Source organism: Calonectris borealis, chromosome 1 (genome assembly GCF_964195595.1).
Source record: "Calonectris borealis chromosome 1, bCalBor7.hap1.2, whole genome shotgun sequence".
NCBI lineage: Eukaryota > Metazoa > Chordata > Aves > Procellariiformes > Procellariidae > Calonectris > Calonectris borealis.
In genome coordinates, this window is record NC_134312.1 from 188,494,429 (window position 1) to 188,516,557 (window position 22,129).

Sequence of the window (22,129 nt, forward strand, 5' to 3'; positions counted from 1 at the left end):
AAACAGAGGGCAAGTAAAGCAGGCAAAGAAGCCTGGAAAATATAATTTATCACACAGATTTGCAATTTTTCACATGAATTTCATCACTGCTGGCATGACAGAGATATGTGATTAGATACAAAATGCAGAGAGAGTGTAAATTCTCATAAGCTAGAAAAATTGGAGCATTTCAAATTAATTACCTTTTCTCCACCAGACAGCTGTAAAAGGGTTAAGTTAAAGTGGAAGCTATATTGATCAAATCATGTCTACGTGTGACAGGGATCGATCCGAGCTGCATCACTAAGCTATGCTGCTGACCAAACCAATTAGAACTGAAAAATGCGGTATACAGCATAAAAATCCAATTTAATGGCTTCTGAGCTTACCTGAGCCTGGCTAATGTTCCATCAAATCAGAGTAGCTGAGGCTAAATTGGTTAGGTTCATATCTATTCCATATATCTATTTATATTCTGTACCCAGATACATAGATGCTGTTCATATAAAGATATGTCTCTACATACTGCTGTGTGAGAAACACAATAAACTTTAAATAGGTGAAAATTAGCTTTTTTGTCCAATTTTTAAATCACATACATGTACATGTAATAGAAAGAAAGAAGGGATTCCGTATTCAAGGTGAAATAGCATGGATTGTAAAAGGCAGGGAAAGGCTATGGTCCCATCTCAGGCACGTTGCACACCACAGTACTTCCTGGATCACAGTTAATATTTTGGTGAGGACATCAGACTGCAACGCTGCAGTTGTTAATTCAAGTCCATGGCCATGCCTGTGTGACCTTGGATGTGGGGTTCAGCCTTCTGAGAGCTACTCCAGCTGGAATTGGTCACCGTATTATCCAGTTGCTTTTGCATTCGTATAGCATCTACCACAAAGGTATCTAAAGCTTTGAACTGGTAAACATTATACATTGGGTTAAGTGCAAATACAAACACAGTTTGTTTAGTCAGATTGCTCATATTTTTGGAAAGAAACAGAAATATAAGTCTTTATGTTTTTATGACGTGGACCTGAGCATCTCATTTTGCCACGAACAACTTTGTGTTGGGCAGGACCATGGTATCTCCAGCCTTTGCTCTAAGTGATTATATCAAAGCATACTAAGGGGAAAAGGAAATAATCATGTTACATTTTAGTACCTGTATTGTGAAGGGCGTGAGTTTCTTTTTGTTGATTGTTCTTTCATCAATGGTATCTGGCACTGAAAAGTTGATCATCTTACTGCAAATAAAAGAAAAAACAACAAGAAATACACTATTAGATATGTGTGCACAAAATACAATATAGCTTTTGTCACTACGCTGTAGGACAAGTCAAAGAGCTGGAGCGTTACTGAACAAATATAGATAGCCTCTCTTTTTACATGTACACACACAGGCACACACGCAATACTCGAGCAATTCTTTTGGGTCACATGCAGATTGTACTATAGGTGTGAAGCCAAGAATGCCACAAGGTGAAGTTGTGCGAGAAGTTTATTGTGCAGAAAATTTCTGTGAAAGCACTCACTATCTCGTGCTGCTTTGTGTGAATCCCCAAAAGTCCTTGGACAAAAGTAAAACCAAGTAACTCCTCAAATTTCACTGACTTCATCTTATTGCAAGGGTCCGGAGGCAAAGAAAAACTCTCATTTAACATGAAAGAAGCTTTATATTTTTAAAGAGAAAAGAAGCAAAGAACCTAGCATTATTAAGGCCCTGAATCTGCAAAGATTCACGAGCTTAATGTAAAGTCAGCAGCTTCCATTTAAGTAGAGGTGTGAGCTTCTGCAGACTCACAGTTCCCATTTGTGAGAAAGACAGGTATTATTTACCAAAGCACTATGCCATCGCCGACCGCCTGGAAGAGGTCATCTGTTTCTGGATTCATTGGGACCACGTGTTTACAGTCAGGGTCCTTCTCAAGGGCTTTATTAATCCAGTTGACAAAGGCATACTTTTCTTCCTCTGTGAACACAACATCAAATCCATCAGTTTGCTGTGCAATACTTCTACCATCATTTTCCTTACAAAGGCAGAACTCCTGGGGGAGGAGATTCTCCCATCAGTGTGACTGATCAATGAACCCCTACAAGGGAAGAAGGCTCTAAGGAGACAGGCAAATGAGCTGAAGACAGCAATGGGCTTGAGCTGGTTAATACTCCTTCCATACTCCTTCCCACTGACTGGGGTTGCCCGCTGTCATGAGGGTGGGCATATTATAGAGACTGGTAATGAAGTTCACATGATTCAACTGTATGTTGCAGTTGCTATGCTCTGCTAAGCACCATAATTTGAATGCATTGTTGTATCACTCTGCTAAATCGAAATCCCATGTAACTTCAAATAAGTTCAAATAAGTGAATTCTGTATTGTACATTACACCTTGTACACGTGTGGAATATCTAGAAGAGCCTGGCCAGGGCGTATTGGACTCTGACAAGGAGCAGAGGGTAATGGGCAAATGTTCCCTGTAGTCCAACAGGGCTGTAACGTAGCTATCCTGTACCAGCAGCAGCTCACACCACCCCCAGTAGCTCAGAGAAGGTGTCCTCTGTGCTCAGTTGGGTGAAGACCTTGGAAGCATCCTCCGCTCTCCCTTCCCTGGAGAGAGTTCCCCACCCCTGCCCCTGGGGAAGACAGCCAAGGGTGGGACCTCCTCCCTGTGGAACTGCTTCAGAGTGGGCTGTGCCCAGGACGCAGCAGAAGCAACCATGGCTGCCCCAAACCTTCAGCTTGGAGAAACAGGCTGGGAGAAGAGCCCTGATGGGGTCGTGTCCTCTTTAGAAAAAGGTCAGGAACCATTCGGTTACAGGTGGGTTTACAGAGAGACTACCAGAGAACTGGCAAAATGTACAAATGGGTTACCAATAGGGGGGAACCTGTGCCTTGCCTCGCCGGTAAGCAGGGACAGCAACGGGCCAGACTTCGTGCTGCTGCAGCTGTGCCAGGAGGCTGTTCTCCAGCAGAGCTGCAATGCCTTTGTAGTAAGGGAAGCTAAGCTGGCTAGAGCTTCCTTCCATAGCCACAGCTCTGTCTAGCCCAGTAAACCGGCTCACACTATTTTTGACAAAGACCCTGCTCCGGTGCTTTGTCACCTTCCCAACTCTTTGCCTTGCACCAGCCTCACCTGAACAGCCATCACAGCTCACCAAGGCCAGAGCACCTGGGTTTGCACCAAGATAAGGTGCAGATGATCTCCAAGGGCACACTTGTTCCTAGTTGCTATCAGTATAGGACAGCTGTACCTACCTGAGTAAGAGTGTTGTGTGCCGGCACTGGACTGCTCGGACGTCCCACCGATAGCACAGATCCCCTCCTTTTTGTTGATTTGTTTTCGGAACGACTTAGCAACGTCATCACTCTTCAGGTTTTGGAAAATCTTTCAAGTACAAGAGGCAATTTTAAAATTAAACCAAGCTAAAACAGTGAGCTCTTGGGCCAGGAGAGATGTCCTCTCTGCTTCATACATAGGGAAACACAGCTTGGGTACTATTCAGTGGGTTTCTGTGTAAAATCTGTGTATCTGGTAGAACAGGATCATACACAGCTTTTATGTTTTCAAAGCAGTGAACGAAGATCACCTAAGTAACAGAAACGTACATGGTATGAAACCACGGAGCTAAGATGTGCAGGAGGAGGGCCTTTCACAGTTTCAGTCTGAAGAAAGGATAAGTAAAACTCTGTTTCTCCATCCCAAGGGAAATTCCACTATTTTAGCATTTGCTTTTGTCCCAGTTCAGAACAGAAAAAGAAGAAGCTTTTTAATAGAAAAAATGCCCCATAAAGTTTTCAGTTTCAATCTGCTGAAATTTTTTGTAACCGTCTAGCTAGAACATAATATTTTTGCAACTTATAACTGAAAAACTTCATCCTGCTGCATCAACCAAACTGAAAGATATTAAGTCTGTTCAATATGCAGCTGCATTCATGTACCTTGTCCCAGTTAATTGCAGGATTTCTAGTTCGGTGACCTCCTGCTCTCATCTTTTCCAGTGAGGGGAGTCCTTGGATTAACGAGGTGCCCATGTGACCTTGTGCTTGTGCCTCTGCTGTGCCCTGGGACCACCTTGAGTATCCCGCCTGGCATCTTACTTACTAAATAACTAACATCTTACTTACTGAAATAAATTCATCAAAACTGATCCTGCCATCCCCCGTGGTTGTCAAATTCTGAATGAGTTCTCTGGCTTTATATCCTGGGAGAGGGAGATTGGCTGCCTTCAACACGTCTGTTAAATCGTTGGCGTGGATGAAGCCATTCCCGCTGATATCTGCAAAGATTAAAGCAAACATTTAGATTCTACATCAGCCTAATGAAATTTTATGCACACGAAGGCTGTTGTTTTTATTTTACCTGGGGAAATGTACATTATATATAAAGATTTGTTATCCTGAAATCCAATATTTTCAACCACTGCAGCATCATTCACACCCAAGAAAAAATTACAATCACCATTCAACAAACAAAAACTCACAGTGATGAATTTTTAGACATATAGCAACATCTTAACAAAGCTAGGTTTAGATGGATATAATTGACTTTCCAAGGTTTACATGTAGACAAACATGTAAGTGATTTATAGAGGGAGTATCCTGTCTACAGAACAGCTAAAGAAAATGGAGTTGACGCAATACAGAGTTATACCTTACACGTGCATATATTCATCGATATAACTTGTGATTTCGGCCTGTTTTCTGCATCTAATATCATCAGAAGTCATGAGTTTAGAGACTTGGAACTGTATATGGTCATGCTTAAAATAAATACTTGGGTGTTTCTCTGCGATGGTGCTAACAGGGATAGTCCTGCTGAGCCTGTTACAAGACCCAGGGCCAGATTTTATGAGAAGATCACCAATACGGGTTAAATAGTCCTTTCCTTTCTACCAGTTTGTGAAAATCTCCACAAATGAAAAAAGAAAATGAATCTATTGCGTGGAGAGTTTCTGTTAAAACACTATGGTAATGTACATAGTTATATATATATAGTTATATATGGTTATATATTTATATTTGGTTTTTTATATATCTGTGTGTTTCTTGTTCTGCAGGCTCTTTTTCCCCAGCCCAGAGGCCAAGGTGATTTCAAAGAAGCATGTGCCGATTTCCTGCGTGGTAAGTTGCAGCATGAGTCACTTTGAGTCACAGCAAAAAGGCACTCGGCCCTCAGCATCAGTAGCACAGGCTAATACAGATTGCAAAGAGCATCCTATCCGTTTCTGAAGTCATACAACAAAAGGATCTGGACTCGGAGAGGGAAGTGTCTGGGAGAGGAACGAGAGCTTCCTTCCAGCATTTGCCTTGCACTGGCATTGGGTGCTCTGGTTACACCCAGTAACCAGATGTTTAAGGTTGCCAGCCTGGACTACTGTGTGCTCAGAAATCAAACGACCATCACCTGAGGCAGTAAGGACAACTGATTAACACATAATCCAGCGAGGCTGACAGATCTACTAATAAAAGTTAAGTGAGCTGTGAGAAACACAAGGATTTTTCTTAGAATTTGAGTAGACAGTGATGGATCTGTGTGACTTTAAAGGAGACAAATCAGATGAGACCTTTAAAGGCTTGGAAAGGAAACACACACTTTAAAAATATATAGGGCTTGAAAGGTCATAGTAAAGGGATTACAAATCTTGTAGCCATTTCCACATTTGTCCTCTCCAGACTCTTCCTCCCCAGAGGGATTACTCAGTTTACATTAAAATAACGCCTTCCAAATAATTTGCCTTCCAAATAATTTGCCAGGAATAAACAATATTCTTAGGAAAACACTTGAGAGTATTTCCAACATGGTTTTCTGTACAGCTTTTGAGCTTATTTCATAAACCCTGCTGCTCATTGCCCTGCCATCTCTTTCTGGTAAGAGGCCGTTGCTCTGCAGCGTGCTGATGTGGTTTCATCTACAAGGTCTGTAGTGGCAGGAAAAAGACTTTCTGTGGTTTCTGTGATACAGCAGATCAGCACTGGAGTAAGCTCCATTTCCTCACGGCTGGTCAGTACATGAGAAAAGAGCTTGCTACGGCTTCGCACTTCTGCAGCGGCTTTCCTGTTTGCTGTACTCACCGACTTTGCCAAAAGCCTCTCGTAGCTCTGCCATCTCCTCCTCTGAGAAGTGTGCTGTCGACGCCATTTCTTATTTCTCTGAGCAGCAGGTCTGCAAGAAGAAAGCACTTGTTTTTATTTGGTGCCTTTTTGGGTTTGTAATCATGATGAAAAAGAGGGGTTTTTACTTGGATCTTCAAAGTCTCGGAGCAGTTCCCCATAGCTGAAAACCCAGTTCCTCTCTGCATCCCGAAATCAAGTGAAGGGGTAAAAACCTGCGGTTTTTATGTCCCTCCTGTTTTTTTGCCAGGCCCTCCTCAAAATCCCAACAGTTTTACTTATACTAATTTAATTGGAATTAAATCCTACCTCTGCTAACTTTTGCTTCTCATGGAGAAAGCAGACAAAATTGTGCTGGTTCTTGTTATTCACCCTTTGGAAACACAATTCACCACGTGCTTCTTCAGCAGCGCTGGCAGAGAAGCGGCAGCCCTGCCTGCTCCCAGGGCTCGGGGTTGGAGCCAGAGCCCCCGGGGGATATTTGCACCGCCTACCTTTGGGTACCTAATGAGGAGGCTGGTCACCTTTACGGAGTGGATGGATGGAGAGAAGCTCCTTCACAAGCTGTTCAGAGCACCAGGTCAGGCTCCCCAGAGGGCTACTTCTCTTCCTGGCTATGGGGAGAGTTTAGGGACTTGCCCCTCAAGGTACCTAATTTAGTGCCTGAGGTTGCGTGGCACTTTAGGAATGGGTGGCTGGAAGGAGTTTTCCTGCCTTTGCTCTCACCAAAGATATAAAGTAGGAGGAAGGATTAGACTTTCCCTTTCTAGGCACCTTTCTTAATAATCAGAAAGGGAAAGTTTACTTCCATTTGTCACATCATTTAATACACTGCCAGAAGATGCACAATATACCCCTCTGCTTTTTCATGCACCTACTGTCCCTTGCATCTATTCATGAGGAAACTGTTCAGGAGAAAGACTATCTATCTATTATTCTATATTTGTGAGAATGACTCCAGTGTCCTATGTCTCTTTAAGTATTAATTAACCAAGCAACTATTTAAACAGAATAGAATGGAAACCTGAGTTGATCCTGGAAAGTGGTTGCTGTAGCTACAGTGTTCAAATGAGGGGAAAAAAAAATCAGAAATACCTCATTCCCAGACTAAAACCAACATTGCATCCTGGAGGCTTGGACTCCAAACTTTATAGAAAGATACACTGGGATAATTTAAAAAATTACAGATTTGCTATAGCCCTCTACAAAGACACAGAGTTGTGTACAACCTATCGGGGCTTCAGATTTAATGCTCTCCTGAACTCATGCATTGATTCCTTGTATCTGTGAGTACCACTATGGACATTGCTTTGAAATAGCCCAAAGGCAATATCTGATGTGGTTGGCTTTTTGTCTGCTGTCTCCCTGTAGTATCACGCACCCTTTATCTGCCTCATCACTGTGATTTTAGGGTGAGGACACCTTCCAGAGAAAAATCTGTTCATTCACTCCAACCTTCATAAGTAGAGAAATGTAGCATAATCCATAATGCAGCCGCTCTTGGGGCACAAGAAGCCACGTGCAGTTTTCAGCACAATGGAGCTAGTGATTGCTACTGAAATACTAATATAATATTAAAAGTGGTTCTAACCACCATACTTTCAAGGATTACCTGTAAAAATCCCTGTGATTCACTAGGAATGTGGCTTATGTATACTAGGGTAAAATTAGATCCATAGTCTTCCTCCTTCATTCTGTTGTATTTCCTGCCTCTGATTCCTCACTACCAATCTTTTTCTGTTGCATGCTCTGTGTTTTTGCAACATGTGGATTACCTAAAATGCACCTGGGCACATGGAAATCTTACGCTATCAGCAAGAAAATCCGTATTCCACTGCAAGATCATCCCTTCCAGTCCAGTCTTTTCATCAAGCAATATAATCTGCAACACAACTTTTAATAGCATTAAGACTGTTCTAGAGCTGAACAGATAAGAAACACCACAGGTTGTTGCCTATGACATTACTTTTGCAAAGAGTTTTATAACCTCGAGAAAAAATTATCACTAACAGAAACTGGACTTTTCTTGATTGCATAAGAAGTTGTGTCCTCTGATCAGTAACTAACTGATCTGTTAAATACGGAGAATCCTATTAATAGTACATACGTTTACATGTATACTAATAATACATAATAGGATGAAGGTTTTTGCTGTAATGAACCCTTCTGACATCTCTTTCAGGGCAATATTACCCACTCGTTTGTAAAGGTGGCTATGCTTAGCCGAGAAATCAGATGAATCTCTGCACTGAGTGTGAGATCTGGTCGTCGATCACCCAAGGAGTAGTTGTACTCGGGCGATGGAGTTATCGTCACTGGCCACTCCAACACACAACTGAGTTTCTTCTGCATTTTCAGTCCCTTGGTACCTCTTGGTTTCAGCCTGTCAGCTGCAGCCAGAAGCCCTCTGCAAAGTGTGTGAAAGCCCTCAAGTTTACATGCAAATGTTCAAACCCGGAATTTTCAGCTTAAAGATTTCAGAGTTATTCACAATTAAAAATCGCTGACATTTCTGAAATTGTTCAAGTAGTAAAACAAAACATAGGGAAATCAAGAAAGTAAAAGTCCAATGCTTTAGCAATCGACAGCAAAAAGATGCAAATCCACTTTTTAAAAGCTACTTTTCAGTATATAAACTGCCTACTTTGCTTAGATCATTAACAGTAAATGATGATATTTAGGCACACAGAAATGTAAAATGCTTCTGGAAAATGGTGTGGGAGGTCAGACCCAATATTATCCTTCTGATTTTATCAACCAAGAGCAGAGTCATTTGCTTCTAGGGGTCAAACACTTCCAGCACTTCACCATCCTCAATGCAAAGAGAAAATACCTCAGGCATCCCATCAAGAGGGCATCTAACAACCCTAGGTGAATAATTCAGTCACTGATAATCCACAAGGCCTTGTAAGCATACAGTGCACTGCTTTGCTCCAAACCATTTGTAAAATCAGTATGACAAGACAGATGCAGAGAAAAAAATGCAGTAATATATATGTATAACAGCAAAGGAGAATATGTGGCAATATGAACAAGTTGGAAGAGCTTCTTTGAAGGGAATAACTGTTGAGGAGCTGAGGGAGGAGCAAAGGGAATATCAGCTGATGAGAACCAGGCAATGGCTTTGAGCACAGAGATGTATGGCAAGAAGCAAAGAGGAAAGCTGGGCAGCAGCAGGGCACGGCAAGAGGGAGGGGAGTTTGAGAAGTAACGAATGCAAACGAAAGCTTAGCTATCAGCAGAAATGAGATTTTGAAGGTCAGCAGCAGCTGGGAGGAAGGATCATGAACCTGGTGTGATCGAAGATCAGCAAAAGAATTGTAGTTCCTTAGAGAGAACAAGATGAAAGTCAGCACATGCTCGGATGTGGAGGCAAGATGCTGAGGAGGGGAAGACAGTTCCACGGGTCAGAGCAAGAAAGACAGTGGAACTGCCAGGAAGAAAAAAATGGCAGGTAATAAAAATTCAGAAGGAAAATAAAACACTCCTTGAGACAAACTGAGCTTCAGATGGCATCAGGACATCCGGATTACACATTGCCTGGAAGTGACACTTTGTTCCTGTTTGCCAAACAGCATAAACCCGCTATTGCAAAAGCAAAAATAAAGTTGTGCAAATACACTCCTTCCTCCCCCGAAGACTGTTGAGTTACAGGTTAATGTAAAAAAGAGAAAATGGTCTCACCTAAGCAGCTGAGAATCGTAACAAACCGATACTCAAAGAGCCTCTACGAAGCGAAGCGTTCCCTTTCCTGCTGTCATTTCCAAACCAATACATTACAGCTGTGCTGTAAAGCCTCCTTTTATTTGACCTTATCCTCAGAAGAACCTACTATCACACTGACGTTTTAAGAGATCTAATGACAAACTATTTTCAGTCTGGAATATAAAGGAAGAACTAAAATAATCTCAAACCTAAACGTTACTGCTAAATTGAAACACAACGATATTGATGTTCTTTCATGTCTTTCGATTTTGAAGCTGTAGTCTGAGAGGCTGCCTGGTTATGTATTACTTGGCAAAGTATGCAACCACTATTCAATATAAATAATAAATGGCAAAGCCATTAAAACCTAAAGATTTCCATGACTTGTATTAAATAGTTACCTTGTTTCGTATTTTCCCCACTACTCTGGTGTTTAAGCTTTACTGCAGGCAAGGCAATTAAAACTACACTTGAAGATGTGAAACTACAATTTACAGTTAGACATAAAGTTACACTTTCCCCAAAGCAAAAAAGCAAATTTATGAGGCAACATTACATTTCACAAACACATGTTTAAGTCATCAGGAATGACTTAACTGTGAATTTGGTTGAATTCAAGAAAGTTGAATAAATTACTAATATTTACTCACTTTCTGCCACCAACTTTTTTTGTTAATGCACTAGTACTTTGTTAATAATATGATAACCCCTCTATGGTGTTGGAGAGTGATCAAATAAAGGATTGCACGTGTGTTCCCTGTCATATAAATTTCCCTATTTCTTCTGCCATCTTCTCATCAAGCTTGTTTATTTTTTCTGAAAGTCATGAAACAACAGACATCCGCTGTTGCAAAATAGAGCTGTTAGAGTTGCATGGGGCAGCGTAAGACTGTGTGCCCCTCCTCACACAAAACACTACCTTTTACTTTATCAGAGCTCACAGCTCCAGTTCCTTTTCTTTTCTCTTTCTTGTCTCATCCACAAGTTTGATTTCCAAACATCGGGCTTTCTGTAAGGGTTGGGGAATACTTCCTCAGCTCTTTTCTGCCTTAGCCTTTCTTTCCCAGCTGATTTCCAAGAGGACCACCAGCAGTCCTCCCCCAATGCACAGCCCGCCCTGGACAGTGCCGCCAGCGGGCAGGAATAAGAGAAGTGACCCCCAAATTGTGGAGAAACTCTTGTGATAGATCTGAAGCACCTCGCAGGCCAGAAAAATATAAGGGAAAAGGGAGGATCTTGAGCATATCTGATCTTTGTCCCATACTTCCTGCACTTTTGGGGCCCTCCTCATTCCTGGTCACTCATCAGAATATCCCTGATAGGATATTCCTCCCCAGAAATATTTCCCTCTACCTTTCTCTCATAAGGTCCCACATGTAAGTCCATATATCCACATGCATTTCTGTTCAAATTATGAGTCTCAGTTAGCTTATTTTGCACAGTATGGAAGGGCTAAGGAGGAGACAAGAAAGGAGAAGATTTATGAGTTAGGCTCTGATATATATTTTCCTTCTAGAGACAAGTTTTTGTCATTTTTGTTCTCACTAAGGGGTGAGAAAAAGAGAAATTATTCAGTGGCTCTTATGTTGAAAGAAGAATCAATGCTCTAACCACAACAGTGTGGCCTAGAAGTTCCTCAATTTTAAAGTTTCATCTTGTGCTCATCGGCAAAAAAGACCTCCAACTAAAATGCAACAGGCAAAGCCATCTTGTTGGCAATCAACCAAACATACTCTTTTGCATAATCTAGAATAGTTTATCTCCCAATTAAACTTCATATTCTCTGTATGCTTGCTATTATCATGCTTCTCTCTCATATATTTATTATTATCTGTTGTTATTCTTGCAGTTCTGATCAAAATAATGTGCTTGTATCCCTACACTAGCAGGGTGATCCATAGTGCACCCACAGCGAAGGATAGTGGTGTAACACTAAATTTCCCCAGCCTTACTGCCAGTTTGGAGCAGTGATAATTTGCAGCGATGGCTTTAGCATATCCAGCCATCTTAGACAAACAAACAATCCCATCCATGTCCTTTATTCTTGTTTGGCGTCACAGCTTCCAGGCAGATTGCGTGGACATTTTTTTGTGAAATTTTTTTTTCTGGTAATGATGTAAGATAAAAACTAGAATCCTTATGTCTCTTCCTCGCTGGTGGGTTATTCAGCTACCCAGCTCCTCACCATGACTGACAGCATGAGCAAATACCATCAGGTTTTGAACCACGTGTCAATTAGATGCATTTCTTGCACAACTTTGAAAATCGTTGAAGAAGCGTGAAGAATTGCAGCATCTTTGAACAGGTGAGGAGGTTCATAAAAAAAGTTCATTTTTCAAGCCTATTTAAATAGCTATAGATACATACATGGATAAGAGCTTTTTCTAATTTCCTCAAAGATGCTGAGTTAAATTTTAAATCCTAAAGTAGACAGAAACATACTTGGCTCTATTAGCAATGTGTGACTTGGATGTAAGAATACCTTCAGTCTGGGTGGGATCTTGCTGTTTAAATCAGCGTACAAAATACAGAGGGGGGTCTTTCTGAAGTTATGGCAAATAGTTCCTCCCTACTATGTGATAAAGATTACAGTTTAGCCCACAATAAATGATACTTTCTGCCTCAAAGGCATTTTAAAAGACTGGTGCCTGCAAGAGCAAAATCTCACCGTGTATGCAGGCACTGGAATTGTTAAGCTGTTGCACTCTACATACTTTATTTTGTATACAATTTGAAGAAACACAGAAAAAAGACATTTATTGCTGTTCAAAAAGCAACACGGTGATGCCCATGAGTTATTTTCTTAATGTTCCATTTTATAAAGAACTTATTTGTCAATGCAATGCCTGAGTCCTAAATCACATAGGAGTCAACAGGGCTTAGGAAGGGAAAATCCACAGAGCTTGTAGAGAAATGGAGATCTCTTTCCAATATACCCCTTAGTGGCAGGGAGTGCTAATCCTTCAAGCAAATTAAGGCATTGAAGAAGCAGAGCTGTGAACCCATAAATACTCTCCTTATGTGTCTTTTATCTGCCAGATACATTCTACCAGGGAGACAGCATATACGTGCATATTATTTTTCAATCAAAGTCTGTAGAATTTTTTTTTTAAAAAGAAAAAATTGATCCAGTACACTACATTTTTTGTTGGGTCATTTATGTTTTCTATCCCTTTACCAACACAAGGTAGCTAGCTTTTAAGTGAAAACATTTTTCCATAGAAAAAGGAACATTTTGATACCCAAATGCTTTCCAGTGATTTTTTTTCTTCTTTTATTTTTTTTGGCCAAAGCTGGTTTTCAAACCAAGCCAAATTGTCAAACATCTTCAGGCATTCAGCAGATGTCCTATTTGGCAAGGAAAGCCCTGCCCCACCCAGTTCCACCTTTGCTAACGAAGGTGGGGGAAGAGGAGAGCATCTACAGGGGCTGCTTTGGATACGGGTATGAGCTGTAACCCCATCTCTGCCCCATCACAACCGGGGTGGCAGATGGGACACAAAACCCTGGGGCAGACAGATAAAAGCCTCTCTTCCTATTCCTGTGAGGTAGTCATCATACTGCAGCCCAAGTACTGACTCAATTCCAAATGTCCTGTGAAAGCCCAGTATCTGATAGAAGAAAAGGAGAACGTGGCCTGTGTTTCCAGCTTGTTAGCAGGGAAACAGTTCCTCTGTGCATGGAAAATATTAAAAACATGTTCCAGCTGTAAAAAGGAGGGGGATATATTATTTTTAGATACAAATGTATATTTGCATTTGATTGATTCCACCTGGATTTATGAATCTATTGCTATTGCTCCCATGTTGGGAGCTGTATTCTGTACTCAGTTTTGCAGGACTCCTCACTGATTTCAGCAGGGATTCACAGGGGCTTAGCAAGCCCCTGAGTGATCAGGCCCTTCCACCCACCAAACCAGACCAGAAAACGGAGAGCGCATCTGAACGTAGCCCTCCTTACTGGCTGTCCTGCTGCTTGGGACCCCCTCCTGCAGTGGTGCCACGCTGGGAGCTGTAAAGTCTCCGAGTGTGCAATGGGGAACCAAAGCAGGAACTGGAGCAGCAGGAAGCACAGTCCTCTCGTGCCCCTTTCCTCCGAAGAATAATTTGGCCTTATGGCACGGTCCCTGAGCCCCCACTGCCAGCACCCGTCCTGGCAGCGCGCCACCCTCCTCCTTGCAGGCACTGCCTCCGTGTGTGGGACACCCCGCTTGTCTCACCCGGGGGCGGTGATTTATTCCCCATCCTACATGTTTCTCCACTGATAACTGCAAAGATGCACAGAGCAACCTATGCAGAGCCCCCTACTCCATCTTGCAGCACAGCTGGTTTAAGTATCCTAAATGCTGTTTCAGTTTTTGTCATAAATATTTTTCATTTTGATAAGTATTTTACGCTTTGTATGAGCATTTCACTGGAGTCTGCTGTTTTGCATGAAAGGGCTAAGAGTATGCAAATCAGCTACATTTCTGAATGCACTGTACTCTCCTGATCTCCCCCATCTCCTTCCTTCCCCTTTACTCAACCTCTTTCTAAAGTTCTTTCATGCTTTAGAAAAAACATATGGTGATGACTTTTACCGTAGGATTTCTATCAAGATATCTCGGCTCCATGCTACACAGCTGCATTTTAAGCTGCTCATGACTGAAATCAGAAGGAAACGGGATCAAAAAAAATTGGTAGCACGATGGAGTGCATGGTATGTTTTGTGAGCAGGGAGAGAGAAGCAACACCGCTAGACTCGTTTAAGTACAATGAGTTTCATATAGGATCTCAAACATTTTATAACCGTAACAGTATTCAGTCCAAACCCTCACTTAATTTCATTTGAGGAAGTAGATTCAAAACCAGTAACATAATACCTTTTTTTCACCTATTGTGAGAGCACTGTCTTCAGCTTCTGAGCTAAGTAAATTTGGACCTCATGGTCAGGATTGAAGCAGAAATCCCCCCTCTCGTTACCAGCAGGCAGACAGGTACTTCCCAGTCCCTCCTGGCTCTAGCATCCCTCCTCGATGGAGTTTCCCACCATGGAGGGGGTTTCCACACCTCCTGTCCGCTCAGGAGAGTTTGCCCAGCCCCATCCCTGACCCCCCGCATCTGGCCCCATCTGGGAGGGCAAACCACTCCTGTGTGACAAGCAAGAGGGGAGGGAGGTGATACATGCTGGAGTTTCTCTACATGAGAGGTTTCAGGGCGTGATCTACTTTTATCAAGATAATCAAACAGCCATCTGCTGAGCACCCATCTGCACTTCTGATGGCACAATCTGTGGCCTGCCATTTGCTAAAGATCATCTTCACTTGCTATCTGCAGCAGTGAGGCGTCAGCTGGCCAATGTTGTTTGTGACTTTGGCTACACTAACAAAGACCTGAGGACCCATTTGCTTGAAAAATCAAGTTACTCACAGGCTTAAGGGTCAGTTGTACAGACAGTGTTCAAACCAAATGCATATGCTGAGGAAACCACTGTCTGACAAAACCAGCAAGTCTACTGCTCTCACAGAGCAAAAAGTTAAGCCCAAAGGCTCCTGTTCACAATACTACTGCCTAAAATGTCTGTAGACCTTTGCAAGTCACAGTTCATCCACCGCCTGAGCTGAAATCCCAAAGACGACAAGGGTCAAGCCTGACCAGCTTCAACAGTCAAGATCTTAAAAGGCAAATATAATGTTAGGACCGCCACTTATCACCATTTTTAAAGCAGAAGTCCCTACTACAATCAGGCTCCGTCATGAATCAGTTTGATTTATGCTCTGGAAAATAAAATTACATTTATAAAAGCCTAGTATGAACATCCCAACAGGCAGCAGAGTGTATTGTAAACAATACGGGCCAAAATACATTAGCTTTATGAATCAGTGTTTTTCATCACTGGAATTAGAATTACCTTTTTACAGGGATTCACTCTGCAATCTGAATAACGGCTTCATACTTTATCACACCCTGCCAAACTAATGAAATGCCAGCAAACGCAAATTCAAAGACTGCCACTCTACTCAGTCAAAGACCACTCTGCCCAATTAAATCCATCAAATACTTTCCTGAAGGTCAGTAGAAACGCCATGCACAAGACAATTGGAAAACGCTTCACGCGAATACAGAACCTGCACTGCTTTTTCACGGTGACCACAATTTCCTGTGCAGTTAAACTGCTCGTACGCGCGACGAGGGTGGCTTGCTAAAAAAACAGCAGGTGCTGTGATCTTACCTCCCGGGCTCAAGCGGTGGGTCCGAACTGCCAAAGCAACTGCTCGACAACTGCAAATCCAATGGAAAGGGGAGAACTTCTTTAAAAAAAAAAAAAAAATTTTGTAGGCTGGGGAACTGCAAAGAAGTATGTCGAAATAGGTTGCTGTGTGACTAGGAGAATCTTCCTTTTCTGCAGAGCAATTAGTCAAGCCCAAGACTGCAAGCCCAAGACTGAGCCCAGAGAGGGAAGTGACTGGTGACAAAACGTCATAGTGAAATAGGTTTTGTCTTTATAAGGAAATTTACCCTTCTCTGGTCTCCCTCTTCACCTCGTCACTCCTACAATAGGTCTACTGGCGTGTACCACTTCCTCTCAGTTTTACCCCTCTTCAGTACCGTTCCCTCTCACTAAGCACATGTGCGCGCGCACGCACGCACAAAACACCTTCTCTCTTCGGCGATTAAAAGCGGCCACATTTTAGACTCACAGAACAACAAAGTCTGCAGTCCTACCCCACGCTCAACGCAGGGCTGGCTGCAAAGTCAGGCTGGGGCGCTTGGGGCAGTGTCTCCAGGGACAGAGACTCCTCAGCATCTCTGGGCAACCTCTGCCAACGTTTGACTGTCCTCGCTGTGAAAACTTTTTTCCTTACGTATGGGTGGAATTTCCTTTGATGCAACTTGTGACCTTTTTATTCTCAGTGCGCACCTCTGACAAAAGGCTGGCTCCACCTTCTCTATAAGCTCCGATTAGGTAGGTGTAGACACCAAGAAGATCCCTCTCAGCCCTCTCCTCTCCAGGCTGAACAAGTCCAGCCCTCTCTGCCTCTTCTTGGACCTCGTGTGCTCCAGCCCATGACCATCCTGGTGGCTCTCTACAGTTTGTCAAAGCCTTTTTTGTACAGGAGAGCCTCAAACAGGACACAGTGCTCCTCACATCGCCTCGCAACTGAAACCAATTTCAAGGACACATTTCCCAGCTACACTGAGGGTCAAGCGTAAAAGTGCTTGATGGATGCAAATATTAGCTGTCTTTCAACCCTGATGACGCAGCGTTGCAGAAGCCTTAACAGAACTGAAAACACAACATCAATAGATAAAAGTGATTCATCAATCCCATGGGGATTTTAAGAAACGTCTTGCCTTAAGAGCAAAATTCCCACCACTTTCCACAGGCTGAAGAATCATCCTTCAACTTTTTTAACAAATTCTTTCTGACATATACCTCTGAAAACACACAGCTGAAAAAATAACCAAACTGAATGGCTTTAATGAAAAAGCTGTCATTCCCGATTCATCAGACCAGCTGGACCATCAGCTACATGCTGATGTAGAGAGCTTCAGGAAAACCTTCTCATGAACAAAACCCCATAGTTAAGATCCATCCTTGAAGCACACGTACATTTGCTGTATTCAGAATCACATTGAAACACGTTCCAGGCATTTTTGATGACTTCCTTCTATTAGGAAAATACCTCCCCTATGGTATTTCGTTATTTGATAGACTCTGTCACAGCTTCTCTTCTTTGTTTTCTAGGATATTTAACACCAGCCTGATGGTTTGCCCCAACTTTTTTCTTACAGACCTTTTTCAAAACCTTAATTATTTCTGTTGCTCTCCATGATATCTCCTTGAATGCAGCATTACCCTTTCTGAGATAAGGAAGAGGGCACCAAATGGATGCATGCTTTAAATCTAACATCTTACTTGCACAGGAAAACTACGGGTGGGTGTTTCCTTATCAGAGATGTTTGCCAAGCACTCGTAACATCCTCTCTTGAATTATTACAAGTTATGCAGAAGGTAGGTGAGAGACTCAGATTTTCCACCCTAGCGTATGATATTTTATATTCATCTCACTTATACTGAGCTCAATACTGTGTCATCAATACACAGCACTGATTCATATCAGTACATACCATAGGCACCAGCTGTGCTAAAACAGTGCTCGAACAAGCTTAGAAATACAAGGACAGCGGGGATGAGATTTAAAGTATGATGGATTTATAAGGCAAGTATAAACAAAAGATATTGATATATTTGCCATGTGGACCATGAATCCCTTTCCCTTTTTCTGCCTTATTTCAAGACCAACTGGAATGTTGCTGTGTATACCTAAAAATGCTAAATCACCAAATGTTATTAAACTTAAGCAGTCTTTACACACAACCCCAGCTGAAGTCCTGTCATGGCAATGCACTATTTAAATTCCGCACTGTGCATCCTTGAAGCATCACACAAATAACAGGTTTATTGGGCAGCACTGAAATACATTTAACTGGTATGGTGCAATAGTTAACTCCTACTTGTACCTGGTTAACTTGTACCTGTGTGAAGTTTGTTTGTGGCATTGCTGACAATGTATGATTATATGACAATGATCTCTCTAATGTAGTTTCTTACACAGGGCAGGATACTGCAGGCAACCATTATAGTATTGATTTCCTAGAAGGGTGTTGAATCGTAACTCTTCAATATAAATAGCTTGTATTTTGCAATAAAGTATGTGTACAGTTAGCAACAGGCTAGCTGGTGTTACGATAGGATGTACTGTGATACTGAGTTAAATGTCCATTACTGTCCTGCATTAGAAAAATAATACACTTGACCTACAGCTCCAGCCTTAGGGCCAAAATCCCAATGCACCTACTCTGAGATTTACTTGCATGAAAAGAAGAAGAGTTAGAGAGGGGTGTTCCTCCAGTTACAGGCAAAGATATTAGGAAACAGCTAAGATAATTGTCCATAAATTAAGTACCATAAATTAACATGCACTGTGTCCAATCACTCACAGAGGGAGGACTATAATTACAAACAGACCATGCCCCTGAGCCACAGCTGAACAGGTCAAGAACAATCCTTTCCCCTCTATTGTCACCACTAAAACACTTAAAAAGTCTTGCCCCTTATCGTCCCTGTGCCTGAAGGAACTTTCTTTCCACGCACCTTTTGCAACGCTGACGCTCTCATCCTGCTGCCCGTGCAACGCAGCCACGCTTCGCTGCAGGTCAGCCAGACCGTGTCACCGCAGGCTTCAAACCCTTCAAACCCTTCCACGGCTTTTCTCCTCCTCTCCCACAGCCTCGCTCTGCCTCTGCGTCAGCCCCGCAGCTCTGAGTGGCAGCGCTCGTTCACTCCCAACTCCTCGCCTGCCAACGGGCTCTCACCTTCCTGCCCTTCACCCCGGGTGCCTTGGGTAGCCTTGGGAAGGGCTGCTTTCTCCCGTCATCAAGCTTGGATATTTCTTAGCAAGGTAAGTGGCAACCCAAAAAGCCTGCAGGAACCATTGATCCCATTTCTGCCAATGAATAGGAATTCTATTCGGAGGAACTGGGGCATCTGCCTAAGAAGAGGCACAGCAGCTTCATCTTACTTGGCAGCATTGTGTTCTGGCAGCCCGGAGGGGTTTGCAGGGATCCCCAACCGAGGAGGGAGTTGGGGTCTGCTGTAGGTGAACAGTTTCCTTGTGGGAACTAAGAAAGGGTACTCCTGCGGTGCCCTTTTCTGGCACGACCACCTCTTTGTAACTGCCCACTGCAGCCTCCCAAGACCTTTGCCTTCCTGCAGGCTGCTTCTGCTTCAGGGAATGAGTTTCTCCAAAAGCCATTATTTTGCAAAATCACATTCGTATAATGCAACGCCTTCCTTGCCACTGCTGATACAGTCACGGGTTGTGGACATGTCCTCCATCCAAGAACATACACAGGATGGGAAGGGCGTGGTGGGGAGCAAAGTGGGGACAGCAGCACAGACCTTCCAAGCTGACAGTGAAAGCTTCCTCCAGACCTTGCAAAGTATCTTTGTTTTAATGACAGCACAATTTTAAATGAGCCCTTTCAGGGGAACCTCCTGGTCCATGAAAAATTAGGGCAAATCAGAATTAAGGGAAATTATTTAAGTGATCTCATTTAAACAAATAATATCTTGCTCTTATATAAGTACAGAGAGCCCGATCTAATTCCTGCTACAGTCTGATGCGATCTGAAGCACACCTTTATTCCGTGTGACCCTGTTCTTGTTCTTATTAAAGTCAGTGACACTTCCTGTAGCCACTAGTGATTTAGGTACTGAAATGCCTGCCTCGTTTCTGAAAATGGACCCTGAGAACTTAAATGCTGTTGAAAGGTAGATGAGTCCTCGTGAAGCAGGAGTCATTACTCTGATGGCATGTGCTCAGGTGGGGGGAGGTAATTTGACCCAGTGCTGGGACTGTCTACATTAGCAATGTATCCTGAAATGCCACGTCTGATCTCTGCAGAAGAGAGAAAACTAAAGACTGGGGGCTTTGCAGAATGCATGTGAAAATAATACCTTTTATGCTGTATTATTCCTGTGTTACATCCGCCAGAAAAAGCCTTGAGAATGCAAAGCAATGGTGGGTGATCCCACTGAACCTGTCACAACAGGATACTGGGGTCTTTTGGGGGTGGAATCATGATATCATGTTGGTGCAACAAGAGCATCTCCCTCTTTGTCTCAATCCGTTCATGCAGGAAGGAGTGGTGCAGACCTACCCCTGCAGGGCTTCACCTCCAGCTGGAGTCTGCCACCATGCTCTACCTCCCTGAGACATGGGATCTCTGACCCCCATGCAACCACTGCCCTCCACGCCAGGACCCACCGACCCCCATGGACCTCCTGTATCGGCATTCCCAGCGGTGCCCTGCACAACTGCTGCGTGGAGCCAGAGGAGGAGGGAGAAGGGAGCGTGGAGGGTGATGGCCCATGCTGACACAGGTGTGAAGAAAATGAAGGGAAACCTCTACCACATAGCAGAGCTGGCAACCTCCAGTGCAAATCAGCAAAAAGGCATTTACACTTGGGCTGGCAGGGACATCTAGGCTTGTATACTGATACGTCTGGAGATAGAGGCATGTAAAAAGAAGTTCTCTCATACCGAAAAGCGTATTTTTGGTGGGGTCATTCTGAGCAGCAGTGGCTCTCCAAACCTCACCCTTTCCCCTGGATGGGCACAGGAACGGCCAGGAGGCCATCCTGTTAACAGGCCATCCTGTAAAACCTAGGCTGGGAGACTGGTTTATGATTTTACATGCTTGTAAGCTTGTAAGCTTACAAACCCTTAACTCTGAAAACCTGTCTTTGAGTCTTCTAAGGAAATCTTTATTTCGGTTTCACTGACAGGCTGTCTTATTTAGGAATCAAGATGAGCCACAAAGGTCAAATAATCTATGAGTAGACTGTTTCCACAAAGCAAAGCAAAAGATCTCTCCTAAGCAGAGGGTACAACCTGCAACCAGCCTAGAAAGATTCACACTCCCCAAGACATAGGTGCAGGGGCCTAGGAGGGAACAGTGCCCGCTGGCGGAGGAGGAGACGGGGCAACGATCACTCGCTGGTCTTGGAGCCGGTTGTTCCCTCAGCAGGAGGAGCCAAACATCCCTGTGAAACAAAAACCAGATAGCTCTGAGGCCAGGGGTGAACTTCGGGCTGTCAGACTTGGTACCAAAGTCCCTAAGTCATTTGCTTCCAGGAGATCTCCTGCGCTGGGGTGACTGAGCGTGTCTGAAAGTTCTCCTTATGGCCCAGACCCAGGCCCTTGCGGCAAGAGCTCAGCCTTACTTAAGAGGCGTAAGGAACAAGATTAATTTCCTGCAAGCAGTCTGAACTTTGAAGGAGAGCCATTTAAGCAAGTGAAAAATGAAACAGCAGGGAAAAAAACCCTGTAAAATGAAAGCAATGATAAATAAATAACATGAAAGTGTACACCCCACTACAAATTTAATAGGCTACACCCAGCCATGAATTATTGAGCAGAACCATCCATTTGCTGCAACGGGGAGTACTAGTGAAATATTAATAACGGTGCGTGAGCTAATCTTAGGTTTTACTTGGTGGGAGGGAGAGAAGAAGAGGTTGGGAAAGCCTGGCCACTATTAGCCGACCGAGCAGCCACGGCCCGCGGCCTACCCCCGGGGCCGACTGCGGTGGGAGGAGGGCACGCGCCCCTGGCTCTCCCGGGAAAGCGCCCGGATCCCGCGCCTCCAACAGAGACCGGCACTGACTCCGCCAGCTGATAAACCCATTTCCAGAAGGATACGGGCCTAGAAGTGCCATTCGCAGAGGCTGTTGCAGCAATACTGGCTCTCACGTTTTTGGGTTTTTTTGCACTCCTATGAAAGCCA

At 43.4% G+C, this 22,129-nt stretch overlaps 1 protein-coding gene across 1 annotated transcript in view; it reads right to left on the bottom strand.

Moving 5' to 3' along the window:
• Nucleotides 1–16,178, bottom strand: part of LCP1 (lymphocyte cytosolic protein 1) — a 29,928-nt gene extending 13,750 nt beyond the window's left edge. Inside the window, exons 1-6 of the mRNA XM_075139478.1 lie at nucleotides 16,005–16,178; nucleotides 6,051–6,141; nucleotides 4,104–4,255; nucleotides 3,234–3,363; nucleotides 1,817–1,949; nucleotides 1,143–1,224 (exon numbers count right to left, since the gene is read on the bottom strand). Coding sequence (XP_074995579.1) covers nucleotides 1,143–1,224; nucleotides 1,817–1,949; nucleotides 3,234–3,363; nucleotides 4,104–4,255; nucleotides 6,051–6,117 — 564 coding nt within the window. The 5' untranslated portion in view covers nucleotides 6,118–6,141; nucleotides 16,005–16,178. The remainder of the gene's footprint in view (nucleotides 1–1,142; nucleotides 1,225–1,816; nucleotides 1,950–3,233; nucleotides 3,364–4,103; nucleotides 4,256–6,050; nucleotides 6,142–16,004) is intronic.
• Nucleotides 16,179–22,129: the final 5,951 nt, after the last annotated feature.